Below are 14224 nucleotides of genomic sequence, written 5' to 3'. Positions count from 1 at the left end.
CAGCTTCAAAAGACTTCAGGAGGAGAGGAATGCCCTCTGTAAGGGATTCTCTGACGCCTGGGTCTGGTGAATCGTGCCATGGCGATGTTCGATCTGGTTGTTTTGGAAGTCGTGGGGGAAAAAGATGGAAACAGAGATCACACATTTCCATTTATTCTAATTTGGTTTGCATAAAGCAATGACATTTACAAATTATCATTTGCACGAGAGGCGCGGGAACACAAATCGCTTTGGGGCAGGGGACTAACACTCATTACTCTTGTGATAATTCTCAGAAAGGACCACAAAATATATCAGCTTGAGAGTTAGAGTCTTTTTTTTGTTACATCTTTGAATGAATGTGTTTTGATTGAGGAAAAGTAAAACAAAGTAGGGAGGTAAATAGTCAATTATCATTAAACAGCAACTAATATAAACACATTTGACATTTTCTGACATGTTTAATAATTATTCATTCGTATAATGTGTTAATTTGACATTTGTTCTCTTGTATTTACTCTTTAATGATGAATAGTTGATCGACAATTGGCTTTTGAACTCGATATTAAGTTAAAAGGTGCATAAAGTCAGTTTAGGAGTTTTAGTAAACCTAGGTTTCATTTACGTAATTTAACATTTCCTGTTTGTGACCCAGAACGGATTAGATTGATTTCTCTTCGTGTTAAAGTTAAAGATATGCCGTTGAATATTTAGAAAAGTTCCCATGCTTTCTATTCATTACAGGGAGATGTTCTTCCTGCAGCGTGAGAGCCGTAAAAAACAAATATAGCTCTGTGGTAAGTATTAATAAAACCTATTAAATCAATACATGCCTTGTACATTCAGCTGAGCAGGGATGATGTATTACAACACACACACACACACACACACACACACACACACACACACACACACACACACACACACACACACACACACACACACACACACACACACACACACACACACACACACACGCACATAAAGATGGGAGGGCTACAGAAGATAAAGGTCTCATAAAAGCACGATATCTGCCTGTCTTACGGGAAGAGAGGAAAGTCGTGACCTACAGCCGCTCAGGTGAGTACTGCAGCTCTCCTCGTTACGTTTAAAAAAAAATTTTTGTTAAAGAACATTAATAGTTTCTGATAGAAATAAACAAATATATTTAAAAAATACAACTTCTTTTGCTCAATACTACATTTATCCTGCACGGTAAGAACATGTGAAGGGAAAACCGGTGCCAGTCCAGGTCAATGTTCTGGGGATAGCTCTCTAATATGACCTGGAAATGTATCGGCTCGATAGTTATATACTTGTTTTGTTCTATTTTTGATTGAATGTGTTATTTTTTTATCAGGAAAAGTAAAAATGTATGGTACTAAATACTTAAGGATCATCGTAAAGCAGCTAATATTATAATAATGCATTTTATTTATATAGCGCTTTTCACAACTCAAAGACGCTTTACAGTGAGAGGGAGACACACAAGGACAGGCAAACAAGTAAGTATAGTCAAATAAACAAATATGACCAAATGTAATTTTTTTAAAATCTTGAATGATTATTTACGGTTTAATGATGAATATTCTTTAAAGGTGGATAAGGTGAGTTAAGGGTGATAACTAAGTGTAGCTTTAGTAGAGCTGGGTGTAATTTATTTTATTTAACATTTCCTGTTCACGACGCAGAATAGATTAGATAAGAGATGCGCCCGTACGTACTACATGTGTGTTTGCACCGATAATAACTATTTGTTTCTTTGTGTTTCCAGCAACAGAGCATCTTCAAAAACAGATTTATTCTTAAACATCTGACAAAATGAAACTCCCTCTTCTGACTCTCTGCCTCCTGGGCTCAGGTAAAAAACCATTTCATTTTGTACAATAATATATATAAAAAACATCTCGTATTTTGTTGAAAGCCATTATTCATAACAGATTTGTTGCCAGGTAATTATAAATGACGATTGAACATTAACACATGTTCGTAATTCAAGGTTTAAATGGCAATAAAAAGGTGCTAATTAAAGGATTTTAATAATAATTTAGTCTGCACTTAATGGGTAAAAAGGATTTATGTTCAGATTTATAAAAGATATAGAAGGTTAATGGCCAACTAGTCAAAGGGATTTCCACAACCTGGCAACCCAAAAGTCGGCTTATTAAAACGTATAACTGGCCTACAAAGCATTAGTAACAACATGCAGTTTAAGTGCCTTGTAAGAAAGGGATAATTGTTTTTTGATGGATATTACATTGAGGGCGTCTGGAGACACAGAATTGGTAATTTAAGGAGTGAAATTAGGATTATTGTGATATCTAAATAACAAAACAGACACAACAAAGTGAGCAATGCTTTAATTGTTTTAAGTCATTTCATATCTTTAAAAGTGGTAAAAACCAAATGTGAAACTCAAAGCAGTGAGGAGGACATGGCAAATAAATGTGTGGATGGGCTTTAGTCATTCATTAACTTCACATCCCCGTTTATGACAGAGAACTTTCCAGATGGTAAAGGAGGAAATAGATTTTAGTTTTATCGGTTTTTTTATCGGTTTTTTTATCGGTTTTTTTCCCCTCAGCTGAGCGTTTAGCAGAAGTCTCACTGCCACACACATATATATATATTAAACATTGCGTTATATCTCTTTTGACACTACATACTGATATACACCTGAACATCAGCAGGAGAGGACTCTTTAAAGTAGAGACACTACATACTGATATACACCTGAACATCAGCAGGAGAGGACTCTTTAAAGTAGAGACACTACATACTGATATACACCTGAACATCAGCAGGAGAGGACTCTTTAAAGTAGAGACACTACATACTGATATACACCTGAACATCAGCAGGAGAGGACTCTTTAAAGTAGAGACACTACATACTGATATACACCTGAACATCAGCAGAGAGGACTCTTTAAAGTAGAGACACTACATACTGATATACACCTGAACATCAGCAGGAGAGGACTCTTTAAAGTAGAGACACTACATACTGATATACACCTGGACATCAGCAGGAGAGGACTCTTTAAAGTAGAGACACTACATACTGATATACACCTGAACATCAGCAGAGAGGACTCTTTAAAGTAGAGACACTACATACTGATATACACCTGAACATCAGCAGGAGAGGACTCTTTAAAGTAGAGACACTACATACTGATATACACCTGAACATCAGCAGGAGAGGACTCTTTAAAGTAGAGACACTACATACTGATATCCACCTGAACATCAGCAGAGAGGACTCTTTAAAGTAGAGACACTACATACTGATATACACCTGAACATCAGCAGGAGAGGACTCTTTAAAGTAGAGACACTACATACTGATATACACCTGAACATCAGCAGGAGAGGACTCTTTAAAGTAGAGACACTACATACTGATATACACCTGAACATCAGCAGGAGAGGACTCTTTAAAGTAGAGACACTACATACTGATATACACCTGAACATCAGCAGGAGAGGACTCTTTAAAGTAGAGACACTACATACTGATATACACCTGAACATCAGCAGGAGAGGACTCTTTAAAGTAGATACACTACATACTGATAATTGGGTCCATTTGCAAAAACTGTCGAAACTTTCCAATGGAGACAAAGCGTTGATAGAGGTCATAGCTTCAGGGTCATAAAGTTAATAGTGTTTGTTGAAAGGGTGGGTCAGTCATATTCTTCATCTTTGACATTGCACACTGTTTTACAAACTTTTTACACACACATTCACGAGCACTAAGTTTCTCCATAAATACTGTTTGCTTTGTTTAAACAGCAACACTTCTGGATTCACTCAACATGTTATGGACGATGATAAAAGGACTTTAAAGCTGAACTATGAGTCTGTGTTGAGATTTTTCAAAATAAAAGTCGAGATGAAGTCAGTGAGACAATGATATTGTTTTTTGATCCATAAAATCTTATTTTCACACATTTGCTTCACTAACTTTTGCATCTGCAGATTTCTCTTGAATTGACCAACGCCAGCATACCATAATGCCACATTAGCATATTTAAACATAACATTTCAGAACATTTGTAATGCAAAAAATAATTGTCTTAATGTCGGTAATCAACTGAGGAGGTGTAATGGTGATGTCTATTAGTTAAAGGTGTTTCCCTCTTTATCCCAACCCTAACTTACAGAAACTTTTATACCTAAAGACTGGAGGAAACAGATCATTTTATGGCCGTTTGTAGTATTTTATGATTTATTCAGTGACACAAATCCCAAAATCCCTCAATATCCAAAAACCTTTGACTATATAATATACAACAAAATAAAACAAAACTTCTCTCTCATGCGTTTTCCGTTAAGACCCTTTAGGCACTCCTGCCTAAACCTAACCAATCAGAGTAGGGGCGGGTCTTCGCGGAATACGCTTGGGGAACAAAATCAAGCTTTTTCACTGTTCACGTGAAAGCCAGTGGATTTATGGCAGGCAGAGAACCAATGATAAAAAGAACGGCTCTCACCGAGTACGACTCGGTTCCTTTCGTTCGTACCAAAGAGCCGTTCAAAAGAATCGAATCGTTCGTAACATCACTATCTTGAACCGGTTTCTGTGTTTTGCTTTTACAGTCGCTCTGTGTGTTGGGCTGTCTTCAACTGTAGTTCCTACCACAGCAGCCACAACTACCACAGCAGCCACAACTACCACAGCAGCCACAACTACCACAGCAGCCACAACTACCACAGCAGCCACAACTACCACAGCAGCCACAACTACCCCAGCAGCCACAACTACCACAGCAGCCACAACTACCCCAGCAGCCACAACTACCACAGCAGCCACAACTACGACAACCAATGCGTCCACAAATACCACAGGGGGCCCAACTAACACAACAGGGGGCCCAACTACTACAACAACAACCGCAGGAACGACTACACAAACTGAGGCTCCTCCAGCCGAAGGGCTTTCATCTGGCGCTATAGCCGGGATTACCATCGGCTCCATCGCCGGTGTGGGCGCTGTTGGTGAGTACAATACACTAAGATAGGAAACAATACAGTCAGACACGATTGGCTAAAACATCATACGTCACGATAGGGTACGGTACGGTACAATATGATACGATACAGTATGATATGGTACGATTTGATACCATACAATACGATATGCTACGATACCATACATTACGGCAGGGGTTCCCAACCTTTATCGTGCCAAGGACCGGCAGATACATTAAAAAAAAAGTCGCAGACCGGTTGTCGATTTTAACTGATTTTAATATTTACTCACCAGCAGGCAGCAACAGAGGCTACTTGTTTGTAACATCCTGAACAAATACTAGAACAATATGCATCCAGAACATATTAACAACGTTTAAAAAAGAACTGGTGTCGTTTTTTGGTTTTTCGGAAAAACGTAGAACCAAAAAACCGACGTTACTCAGTTTTTAAACCAAAACGGGAAAACAGATAAATCAACGTTTTGGTTTTGTCTACGATTTACGGATAATCCAGTGATGGGAAAACGAGGAGAAGGCGCATTATGAAGGAGATCGGTAATCGGGCAGTTCGATGTGTGTAGAGGTGTGTGTCGAGGTGTGTGTAGAGGTGTGTGTCGAGGTGTGTGTCGAGGTGTGTGTCGAGGTGTGTGTAGAGGTGTGTGTCGAGGTGTGTGTCGAGGTGTGTGTAGAGGTGTGTGTCGAGGTGTGTGTAGAGGTGTGTGTAGAGGTGTGTGTAGAGGTGTGTGTCGAGGTGTGTGTCGAGGTGTGTGTCGAGGTGTGTGTAGAGGTGTGTGTCGAGGTGTGTGTCGAGGTGTGTGTAGAGGTGTGTGTCGAGGTGTGTGTCGAGGTGTGTGTAGAGGTGTGTGTCGAGGTGTGTGTAGAGGTGTGTGTCGAGGTGTGTGTCGAGGTGTGTGTCGAGGTGTGTGTAGAGGTGTGTGTCGAGGTGTGTGTAGAGGTGTGTGTAGAGGTGTGTGTCGAGGTGTGTGTCGAGGTGTGTGTCGAGGTGTGTGTAGAGGTGTGTGTCGAGGTGTGTGTAGAGGTGTGTGTAGAGGTGTGTGTCGAGGTGTGTGTCGAGGTGTGTGTCGAGGTGTGTGTAGAGGTGTGTGTCGAGGTGTGTGTAGAGGTGTGTGTAGAGGTGTGTGTCGAGGTGTGTGTCGAGGTGTGTGTAGAGGTATGTGTAGAGGTGTGTGTAGAGGTGTGTGTCGAGGTGTGTGTAGAGGTGTGTGTCGAGGTGTGTGTAGAGGTGTGTGTCGAGGTGTGTGTCGAGGTGTGTGTAGAGGTGTGTGTCGAGGTGTGTGTAGAGGTGTGTGTCGAGGTGTGTGTCGAGGTGTGTGTCGAGGTGTGTGTAGAGGTGTGTGTCGAGGTGTGTGTAGAGGTGTGTGTAGAGGTGTGTGTCGAGGTGTGTGTCGAGGTGTGTGTCGAGGTGTGTGTAGAGGTGTGTGTAGAGGTGTGTGTCGAGGTGTGTGTAGAGGTGTGTGTCGAGGTGTGTGTCGAGGTGTGTGTAGAGGTGTGTGTCGAGGTGTGTGTAGAGGTGTGTGTCGAGGTGTGTGTAGAGGTGTGTGTAGAGGTGTGTGTCGAGGTGTGTGTCGAGGTGTGTGTAGAGGTATGTGTAGAGGTGTGTGTAGAGGTGTGTGTCGAGGTGTGTGTAGAGGTGTGTGTCGAGGTGTGTGTAGAGGTGTGTGTAGAGGTGTGTGTCGAGGTGTGTGTAGAGGTGTGTGTAGAGGTGTGTGTAGAGGTGTGTGTCGAGGTGTGTGTAGAGGTGTGTGTGGTTAACACGTAGCAGCCTGCAGTCACTCGCTGTTCTGATGAAGGTACCGGTCCACGGACCAGGGGTTGGGAACCCTGCATTACGGTACGATATGATACAGAATGAAAGGGAACAATACGGAACGACACAGTAGAGTGTGTAACGAAACTATAGGATATGATAGGATAAGATACAACTTGGTACAGTATGATACAAAACAATACATTCCAAAACGATACGATACAACCAAGCAAAACAAATAAAATGATACAAAACAACATGGTGTGTTATTCGAGGAAACAATTCCATACCGTACGAAGAAATACAACACTCAATACATTATTAAACTAAAGAACAAACTAAAGTTACCATACGATCATTTATCTGACCAAAACATTTCATACACTACTTATTACATATATGAAGAAAATACTCAGACTATACTATGGATTACTAACTGTGATAATACGGAAGTATTTTAATTTAAAGTATTTCCATACAGCATATAACATTCCCAGCCTTTCATCTAGACTTGTTCAGCGAATACATTCAAGATGGTTTAACGCCAATATCCTCATAAGGGATCAACATAACAATGGTCCTTTCTGCTTCTAGGTGGTGGCATCTTCGGTCTGCTGAAGTTCACCGGGAAGATCTGAGAGCAGTTATTCCCCGAAGAGGCAAATGATGGATTATAAGCTAAAAACATTTAACATCCTAAAATCAATCCTGATGCTTTTAACTGGACTCTGGGAAATAAAAGCGTGGTGTCTGAAAGGCTCACATCGGAATGAAGACACGATGACTCGAGCCGAGACGAAGACGGCATGGAGCACTTTTTCAGATGATTACAAAATAATTTGTATGTTTTTTCCCTTTATTGACGGATGAAAGTATTTCTACTATAATTGTATTTCTACTATAACTACTAATTCCCTTTATAATTAACTGTCAGCTTTACGATGTAGGCATACGACAATAATTTACTTTTAATTTTTACGATGGTGTACAAAGGAAATAAACTGTTATCAGAAATCATTGATATTTTCTTTTAATATGTAATGTATTACTGTTGTCGAGGTGACGTTGGGACGGCTTGAATGCTTCTCTTAGATAAAAGGCTTTGAAATTACATTTAATAAATAACTTCTATGAACTACAATGACTCCAGCTGTCTGGCTTAAAGTCCATGTGTATTATATTAGGATCGTATACTTCTCCAAGTTGTTTGTTCACGATACGAGTACTCGGTGTGCAGTATCTGCGTCTTTAATTAGTGTTTACTGCAAACACTAATATATGCAGAGGAGAGAGAAGTACTCAGATCTAGTTCTTGAGTAACAGTATAAGTACTCACATATTGTACTTGAGTAAAAGTAGAAGTACTCAGATCTTGTGCTTGAGTAAAAGCAGAAGTACTCAGATAAGTAAAAGTAGAAGTACTCAGATCTTGAGTAAAAGTAGAAGTACTCAGATATTGTACTTGAGTAAAAGTAGAAGTACTCAGATCTTGTTCTTGAGTAAAAGTAGAAGTACTCAGATCTTGTAATTGAGTAAAAGTAGAAGTACTCAGATCTTGTGCTTGAGTAAAAGTAGAAGTACTCAGATCTTGTACTTGAGTAAAAGTAGAAGTACTCAGATCTTGTGCTTGAGTAAAAGTAGAAGTACTCAGATCTTGTTCTTGAGTAAAAGTAGAAGTACTCAGATCTTGTACTTGAGTGAAAGTAGAAGTACTCAGATATTGTACTTCAGTAAAAGTAGAGTACTCAGATCTTGTACTTGAGTAAAGTAGAAGTACCAGAGTGTAGGAATACTCTCTCACAGTGAAAGTCCTGCATTCAAAATGTTCCTCAAGTGAAAATAGAAAAGTATTCTCATCTAAATATAGTGAAAGACAGTAAAAGTAGTCGTTATGCAGATTGGTCCATTTCAGAATAATATATATGATGTGTTTTATAATGATTGATCATGAAAGTGTTCTCAAAGCTGGTGAAGGTGCAGCTAGTCTGAAGTACTTTGTAGACTGCAGGGTAGCTGGTGGAGGTGCAGCTAGTCTGAAGTACTTTGTAGACTGCAGGGTAGCTGGTGAAGGAGCAGCTAGTCTGAAGTACTTTGTAGACTGCAGGGTAGCTGGTGAAGGTGCAGCTAGTCTGAAGTACTTTGTAGACTGCAGGGTAGCTGGTGAAGGTGCAGCTAGTCTGAAGTACTTTGTAGACTGCAGGGTAGCTGGTGAAGGTGCAGCTAGTCTGAAGTACTTTGTAGACTGCAGGGTAGCTGGTGAAGGTGCAGCTAGTCTGAAGTACTTTGTAGACTGCAGGGTAGCTGGTGAAGGTGCAGCTAGTCTGAATGGCTTTGTAGACTGCAGGGTAGCTGGTGAAGGTGCAGCTAGTCTGAAGTACTTTGTAGACTGCAGGGTAGCTGGTGAAGGTGCAGCTAGTCTGAAGTACTTTGTAGACTGCAGGGTAGCTGGTGAAGGTGCAGCTAGTCTGAATGGCTTTGTAGACTGCAGGGTAGCTGGTGAAGGTGCAGCTAGTCTGAAGTACTTTGTAGACTGCAGGGTAGCTGGTGAAGGTGCAGCTAGTCTGAAGTACTTTGTAGACTGCAGGGTAGCTGGTGAAGGTGCAGCTAGTCTGAAGTACTTTGTAGACTGCAGGGTAGCTGGTGAAGGTGCAGCTAGTCTGAATGGCTTTGTAGACTGCAGGGTAGCTGGTGAAGGTGCAGCTAGTCTGAAGTACTTTGTAGACTGCAGGGTAGCTGGTGAAGGTGCAGCTAGTCTGAAGTACTTTGTAGACTGCAGGGTAGCTGGTGAAGGTGCAGCTAGTCTGAATGACTTTGTAGACTGCAGGGTAGCTGGTGAAGGTGCAGCTAGTCTGAAGTACTTTGTAGACTGCAGGGTAGCTGGTGAAGGTGCAGCTAGTCTGAAGTACTTTGTAGACTGCAGGGTAGCTGGTGAAGGTGCAGCTAGTCTGAAGTACTTTGTAGACTGCAGGGTAGCTGGTGAAGGTGCAGCTAGTCTGAAGTACTTTGTAGACTGCAGGGTAGCTGGTGAAGGTGCAGCTAGTCTGAAGTACTTTGTAGACTGCAGGGTAGCTGGTGAAGGTGCAGCTAGTCTGAATGGCTTTGTAGACTGCAGGGTAGCTGGTGAAGGTGCAGCTAGTCTGAAGTACTTTGTAGACTGCAGGGTAGCTGGTGAAGGTGCAGCTAGTCTGAAGTACTTTGTAGACTGCAGGGTAGCTGGTGGAGGTGCAGCTAGTCTGAAGTACTTTGTAGACTGCAGGGTAGCTGGTGAAGGTGCAGCTAGTCTGAAGTACTTTGTAGACTGCAGGGTAGCTGGTGAAGGTGCAGCTAGTCTGAATGGCTTTGTAGACTGCAGGGTAGCTGGTGAAGGTGCAGCTAGTCTGAAGTACTTTGTAGACTGCAGGGTAGCTGGTGAAGGTGCAGCTAGTCTGAAGTACTTTGTAGACTGCAGGGTAGCTGGTGAAGGTGCAGCTAGTCTGAAGTACTTTGTAGACTGCAGGGTAGCTGGTGAAGGTGCAGCTAGTCTGAATGGCTTTGTAGACTGCAGGGTAGCTGGTGAAGGTGCAGCTAGTCTGAAGTACTTTGTAGACTGCAGGGTAGCTGGTGAAGGTGCAGCTAGTCTGAAGTACTTTGTAGACTGCAGGGTAGCTGGTGAAGGTGCAGCTAGTCTGAAGTACTTTGTAGACTGCAGGGTCGCTGGTGAAGGTGCAGCTAGTCTGAAGTACTTTGTAGACTGCAGGGTAGCTGGTGAAGGTGCAGCTAGTCTGAAGTACTTTGTAGACTGCAGGGTAGCTGGTGAAGGTGCAGCTAGTCTGAAGTACTTTGTAGACTGCAGGGTAGCTGGTGAAGGTGCAGCTAGTCTGAATGTACTTTGTAGACTGCAGGGTAGCTGGTGAAGGTGCAGCTAGTCTGAAGTACTTTGTAGACTGCAGGGTAGCTGGTGAAGGTGCAGCTAGTCTGAATGTACTTTGTAGACTGCAGGGTAGCTGGTGAAGGTGCAGCTAGTCTGAAGTACTTTGTAGACTGCAGGGTAGCTGGTGAAGGTGCAGCTAGTCTGAAGTACTTTGTAGACTGCAGGGTAGCTGGTGAAGGTGCAGCTAGTCTGAAGTACTTTGTAGACTGCAGGGTAGCTGGTGAAGGTGCAGCTAGTCTGAAGTACTTTGTAGACTGCAGGGTAGCTGGTGAAGGTGCAGCTAGTCTGAAGTACTTTGTAGACTGCAGGGTAGCTGGTGAAGGTGCAGCTAGTCTGAAGTACTTTGTAGACTGCAGGGTAGCTGGTGAAGGTGCAGCTAGTCTGAATGTACTTTGTAGACTGCAGGGTAGCTGGTGAAGGTGCAGCTAGTCTGAAGTACTTTGTAGACTGCAGGGTAGCTGGTGAAGGTGCAGCTAGTCTGAAGTACTTTGTAGACTGCAGGGTAGCTGGTGGAAGGTGCAGCTAGTCTGAAGTACTTTGTAGACTGCAGGGTAGCTGGTGAAGGTGCAGCTAGTCTGAAGTACTTTGTAGACTGCAGGGTAGCTGGTGAAGGTGCAGCTAGTCTGAATGGACTTTGTAGACTGCAGGGTAGCTGGTGAAGGTGCAGCTAGTCTGAAGTACTTTGTAGACTGCAGGGTAGCTGGTGAAGGTGCAGCTAGTCTGAAGTACTTTGTAGACTGCAGGGTAGCTGGTGAAGGTGCAGCTAGTCTGAAGTACTTTGTAGACTGCAGGGTAGCTGGTGAAGGTGCAGCTAGTCTGAAGTACTTTGTAGACTGCAGGGTAGCTGGTGAAGGTGCAGCTAGTCTGAAGTACTTTGTAGACTGCAGGGTAGCTGGTGAAGGTGCAGCTAGTCTGAAGTACTTTGTAGACTGCAGGGTAGCTGGTGAAGGTGCAGCTAGTCTGAAGTACTTTGTAGACTGCAGGGTAGCTGGTGAAGGTGCAGCTAGTCTGAAGTACTTTGTAGACTGCAGGGTAGCTGGTGAAGGTGCAGCTAGTCTGAAGTACTTTGTAGACTGCAGGGTAGCTGGTGAAGGTGCAGCTAGTCTGAAGTACTTTGTAGACTGCAGGGTAGCTGGTGAAGGTGCAGCTAGTCTGAAGTACTTTGTAGACTGCAGGGTAGCTGGTGAAGGTGCAGCTAGTCTGAAGTACTTTGTAGACTGCAGGGTAGCTGGTGAAGGTGCAGCTAGTCTGAAGTACTTTGTAGACTGCAGGGTAGCTGGTGAAGGTGCAGCTAGTCTGAAGTACTTTGTAGACTGCAGGGTAGCTGGTGAAGGTGCAGCTAGTCTGAAGTACTTTGTAGACTGCAGGGTAGCTGGTGAAGGTGCAGCTAGTCTGAAGTACTTTGTAGACTGCAGGGTAGCTGGTGAAGGTGCAGCTAGTCTGAAGTACTTTGTAGACTGCAGGGTAGCTGGTGAAGGTGCAGCTAGTCTGAAGTACTTTGTAGACTGCAGGGTAGCTGGTGAAGGTGCAGCTAGTCTGAAGTACTTTGTAGACTGCAGGGTAGCTGGTGAAGGTGCAGCTAGTCTGAATGTACTTTGTAGACTGCAGGGTAGCTGGTGAAGGTGCAGCTAGTCTGAAGTACTTTGTAGACTGCAGGGTAGCTGGTGAAGGTGCAGCTAGTCTGAAGTACTTTGTAGACTGCAGGGTAGCTGGTGAGGTGCAGCTAGTCTGAAGTACTTTGTAGACTGCAGGGTAGCTGGTGAAGGTGCAGCTAGTCTGAAGTACTTTGTAGACTGCAGGGTAGCTGGTGAAGGTGCAGCTAGTCTGAAGTACTTTGTAGACTGCAGGGTAGCTGGTGAAGGTGCAGCTAGTCTGAAGTACTTTGTAGACTGCAGGGTAGCTGGTGAAGGTGCAGCTAGTCTGAAGTACTTTGTAGACTGCAGGGTAGCTGGTGAAGGTGCAGCTAGTCTGAAGTACTTTGTAGACTGCAGGGTAGCTGGTGAAGGTGCAGCTAGTCTGAAGTACTTTGTAGACTGCAGGGTAGCTGGTGAAGGTGCAGCTAGTCTGAAGTACTTTGTAGACTGCAGGGTAGCTGGTGAAGGTGCAGCTAGTCTGAAGTACTTTGTAGACTGCAGGGTAGCTGGTGAAGGTGCAGCTAGTCTGAAGTACTTTGTAGACTGCAGGGTAGCTGGTGAAGGTGCAGCTAGTCTGAAGTACTTTGTAGACTGCAGGGTAGCTGGTGAAGGTGCAGCTAGTCTGAAGTACTTTGTAGACTGCAGGGTAGCTGGTGGAGGTGCAGCTAGTCTGAAGTACTTTGTAGACTGCAGGGTAGCTGGTGGAGGTGCAGCTAGTCTGAAGTACTTTGTAGACTGCAGGGTAGCTGGTGAAGGTGCAGCTAGTCTGAAGTACTTTGTAGACTGCAGGGTAGCTGGTGAAGGTGCAGCTAGTCTGAAGTACTTTGTAGACTGCAGGGTAGCTGGTGGAGGTGCAGCTAGTCTGAAGTACTTTGTAGACTGCAGGGTAGCTGGTGAAGGTGCAGCTAGTCTGAAGTACTTTGTAGACTGCAGGGTAGCTGGTGAAGGTGCAGCTAGTCTGAAGTACTTTGTAGACTGCAGGGTAGCTGGTGAAGGTGCAGCTAGTCTGAAGTACTTTGTAGACTGCAGGGTAGCTGGTGAAGGTGCAGCTAGTCTGAAGTACTTTGTAGACTGCAGGGTAGCTGGTGAAGGTGCAGCTAGTCTGAAGTACTTTGTAGACTGCAGGGTAGCTGGTGAAGGTGCAGCTAGTCTGAAGTACTTTGTAGACTGCAGGGTAGCTGGTGAAGGTGCAGCTAGTCTGAAGTACTTTGTAGACTGCAGGGTAGCTGGTGAAGGTGCAGCTAGTCTGAAGTACTTTGTAGACTGCAGGGTAGCTGGTGGAGGTGCAGCTAGTCTGAAGTACTTTGTAGACTGCAGGGTAGCTGGTGGAGGTGCAGCTAGTCTGAAGTACTTTGTAGACTGCAGGGTAGCTGGTGGAGGTGCAGCTAGTCTGAAGTACTTTGTAGACTGCAGGGTAGCTGGTGAAGGTGCAGCTAGTCTGAAGTACTTTGTAGACTGCAGGGTAGCTGGTGGAAGGTGCAGCTAGTCTGAAGTACTTTGTAGACTGCAGGGTAGCTGGTGAGGTGCAGCTAGTCTGAAGTACTTTGTAGACTGCAGGGTAGCTGGTGGAGGTGCAGCTAGTCTGAAGTACTTTGTAGACTGCAGGGTAGCTGGTGAAGGTGCAGCTAGTCTGAAGTACTTTGTAGACTGCAGGGTAGCTGGTGGAAGGTGCAGCTAGTCTGAAGTACTTTGTAGACTGCAGGGTAGCTGGTGAAGGTGCAGCTAGTCTGAAGTACTTTGTAGACTGCAGGGTAGCTGGTGAAGGTGCAGCTAGTCTGAAGTACTTTGTAGACTGCAGGGTAGCTGGTGGAAGGTGCAGCTAGTCTGAAGTACTTTGTAGACTGCAGGGTAGCTGGTGAAGGTGCAGCTAGTCTGAAGTACTTTGTAGACTGCAGGGTAGCTGGTGAAGGTGCAGCTAGTCTGAAGTACTTTGTAGACTGCAGGGTAGCTGGTGA

General features: G+C 43.8%; 1 protein-coding gene across 2 annotated transcripts; it reads left to right on the top strand.

Moving 5' to 3' along the window:
- The first annotated feature begins 1032 nt into the window (after nt 1-1032).
- On the top strand, nt 1033-8029 carry LOC117443248 (spore coat protein SP65-like). 2 transcript variants are annotated; one of them, XM_071202560.1, is made up of 5 exons: nt 1033-1059; nt 1423-1484; nt 1754-1840; nt 4584-4982; nt 7320-8029. In XM_071202560.1, exons 3-5 carry the CDS (start codon nt 1801-1803, stop codon nt 7361-7363), a joined length of 483 nt encoding a protein of 160 aa, XP_071058661.1. In that variant the 5' UTR covers nt 1033-1059; nt 1423-1484; nt 1754-1800; the 3' UTR covers nt 7364-8029. The 2 variants fall into 2 exon arrangements, with proteins under 2 accessions (XP_071058661.1, XP_071058662.1); XM_071202561.1 differs by lacking the exon at nt 1423-1484.
- Nucleotides 8030-14224: the final 6195 nt, after the last annotated feature.

This window comes from Pseudochaenichthys georgianus, unplaced genomic scaffold (assembly GCF_902827115.2).
Source record: "Pseudochaenichthys georgianus unplaced genomic scaffold, fPseGeo1.2 scaffold_565_arrow_ctg1, whole genome shotgun sequence".
Classification (NCBI taxonomy): domain Eukaryota; kingdom Metazoa; phylum Chordata; class Actinopteri; order Perciformes; family Channichthyidae; genus Pseudochaenichthys; species Pseudochaenichthys georgianus.
The sequence above is the reverse complement of the archived record's forward strand: the minus strand, read 5'-3'. Positions and strand labels throughout refer to the sequence as shown.

What these genes read in the sequence shown, in the direction of transcription:
- LOC117443248 (XM_071202561.1), top strand. Translation starts at nt 1,801, where the DNA reads ATGAAACTCCCTCTTCTGACTCTCTGCCTCCTGGGCTCAG. An exon ending in TCTCTGCCTCCTGGGCTCAG is followed by an intron (nt 1,841 to 4,583) that starts GTAAAAAACCAT and finishes TTGCTTTTACAG; the next exon opens with TCGCTCTGTGTGTTGGGCTG. An exon ending in CGCCGGTGTGGGCGCTGTTG is followed by an intron (nt 4,983 to 7,319) that starts GTGAGTACAATA and finishes TTCTGCTTCTAG; the next exon opens with GTGGTGGCATCTTCGGTCTG.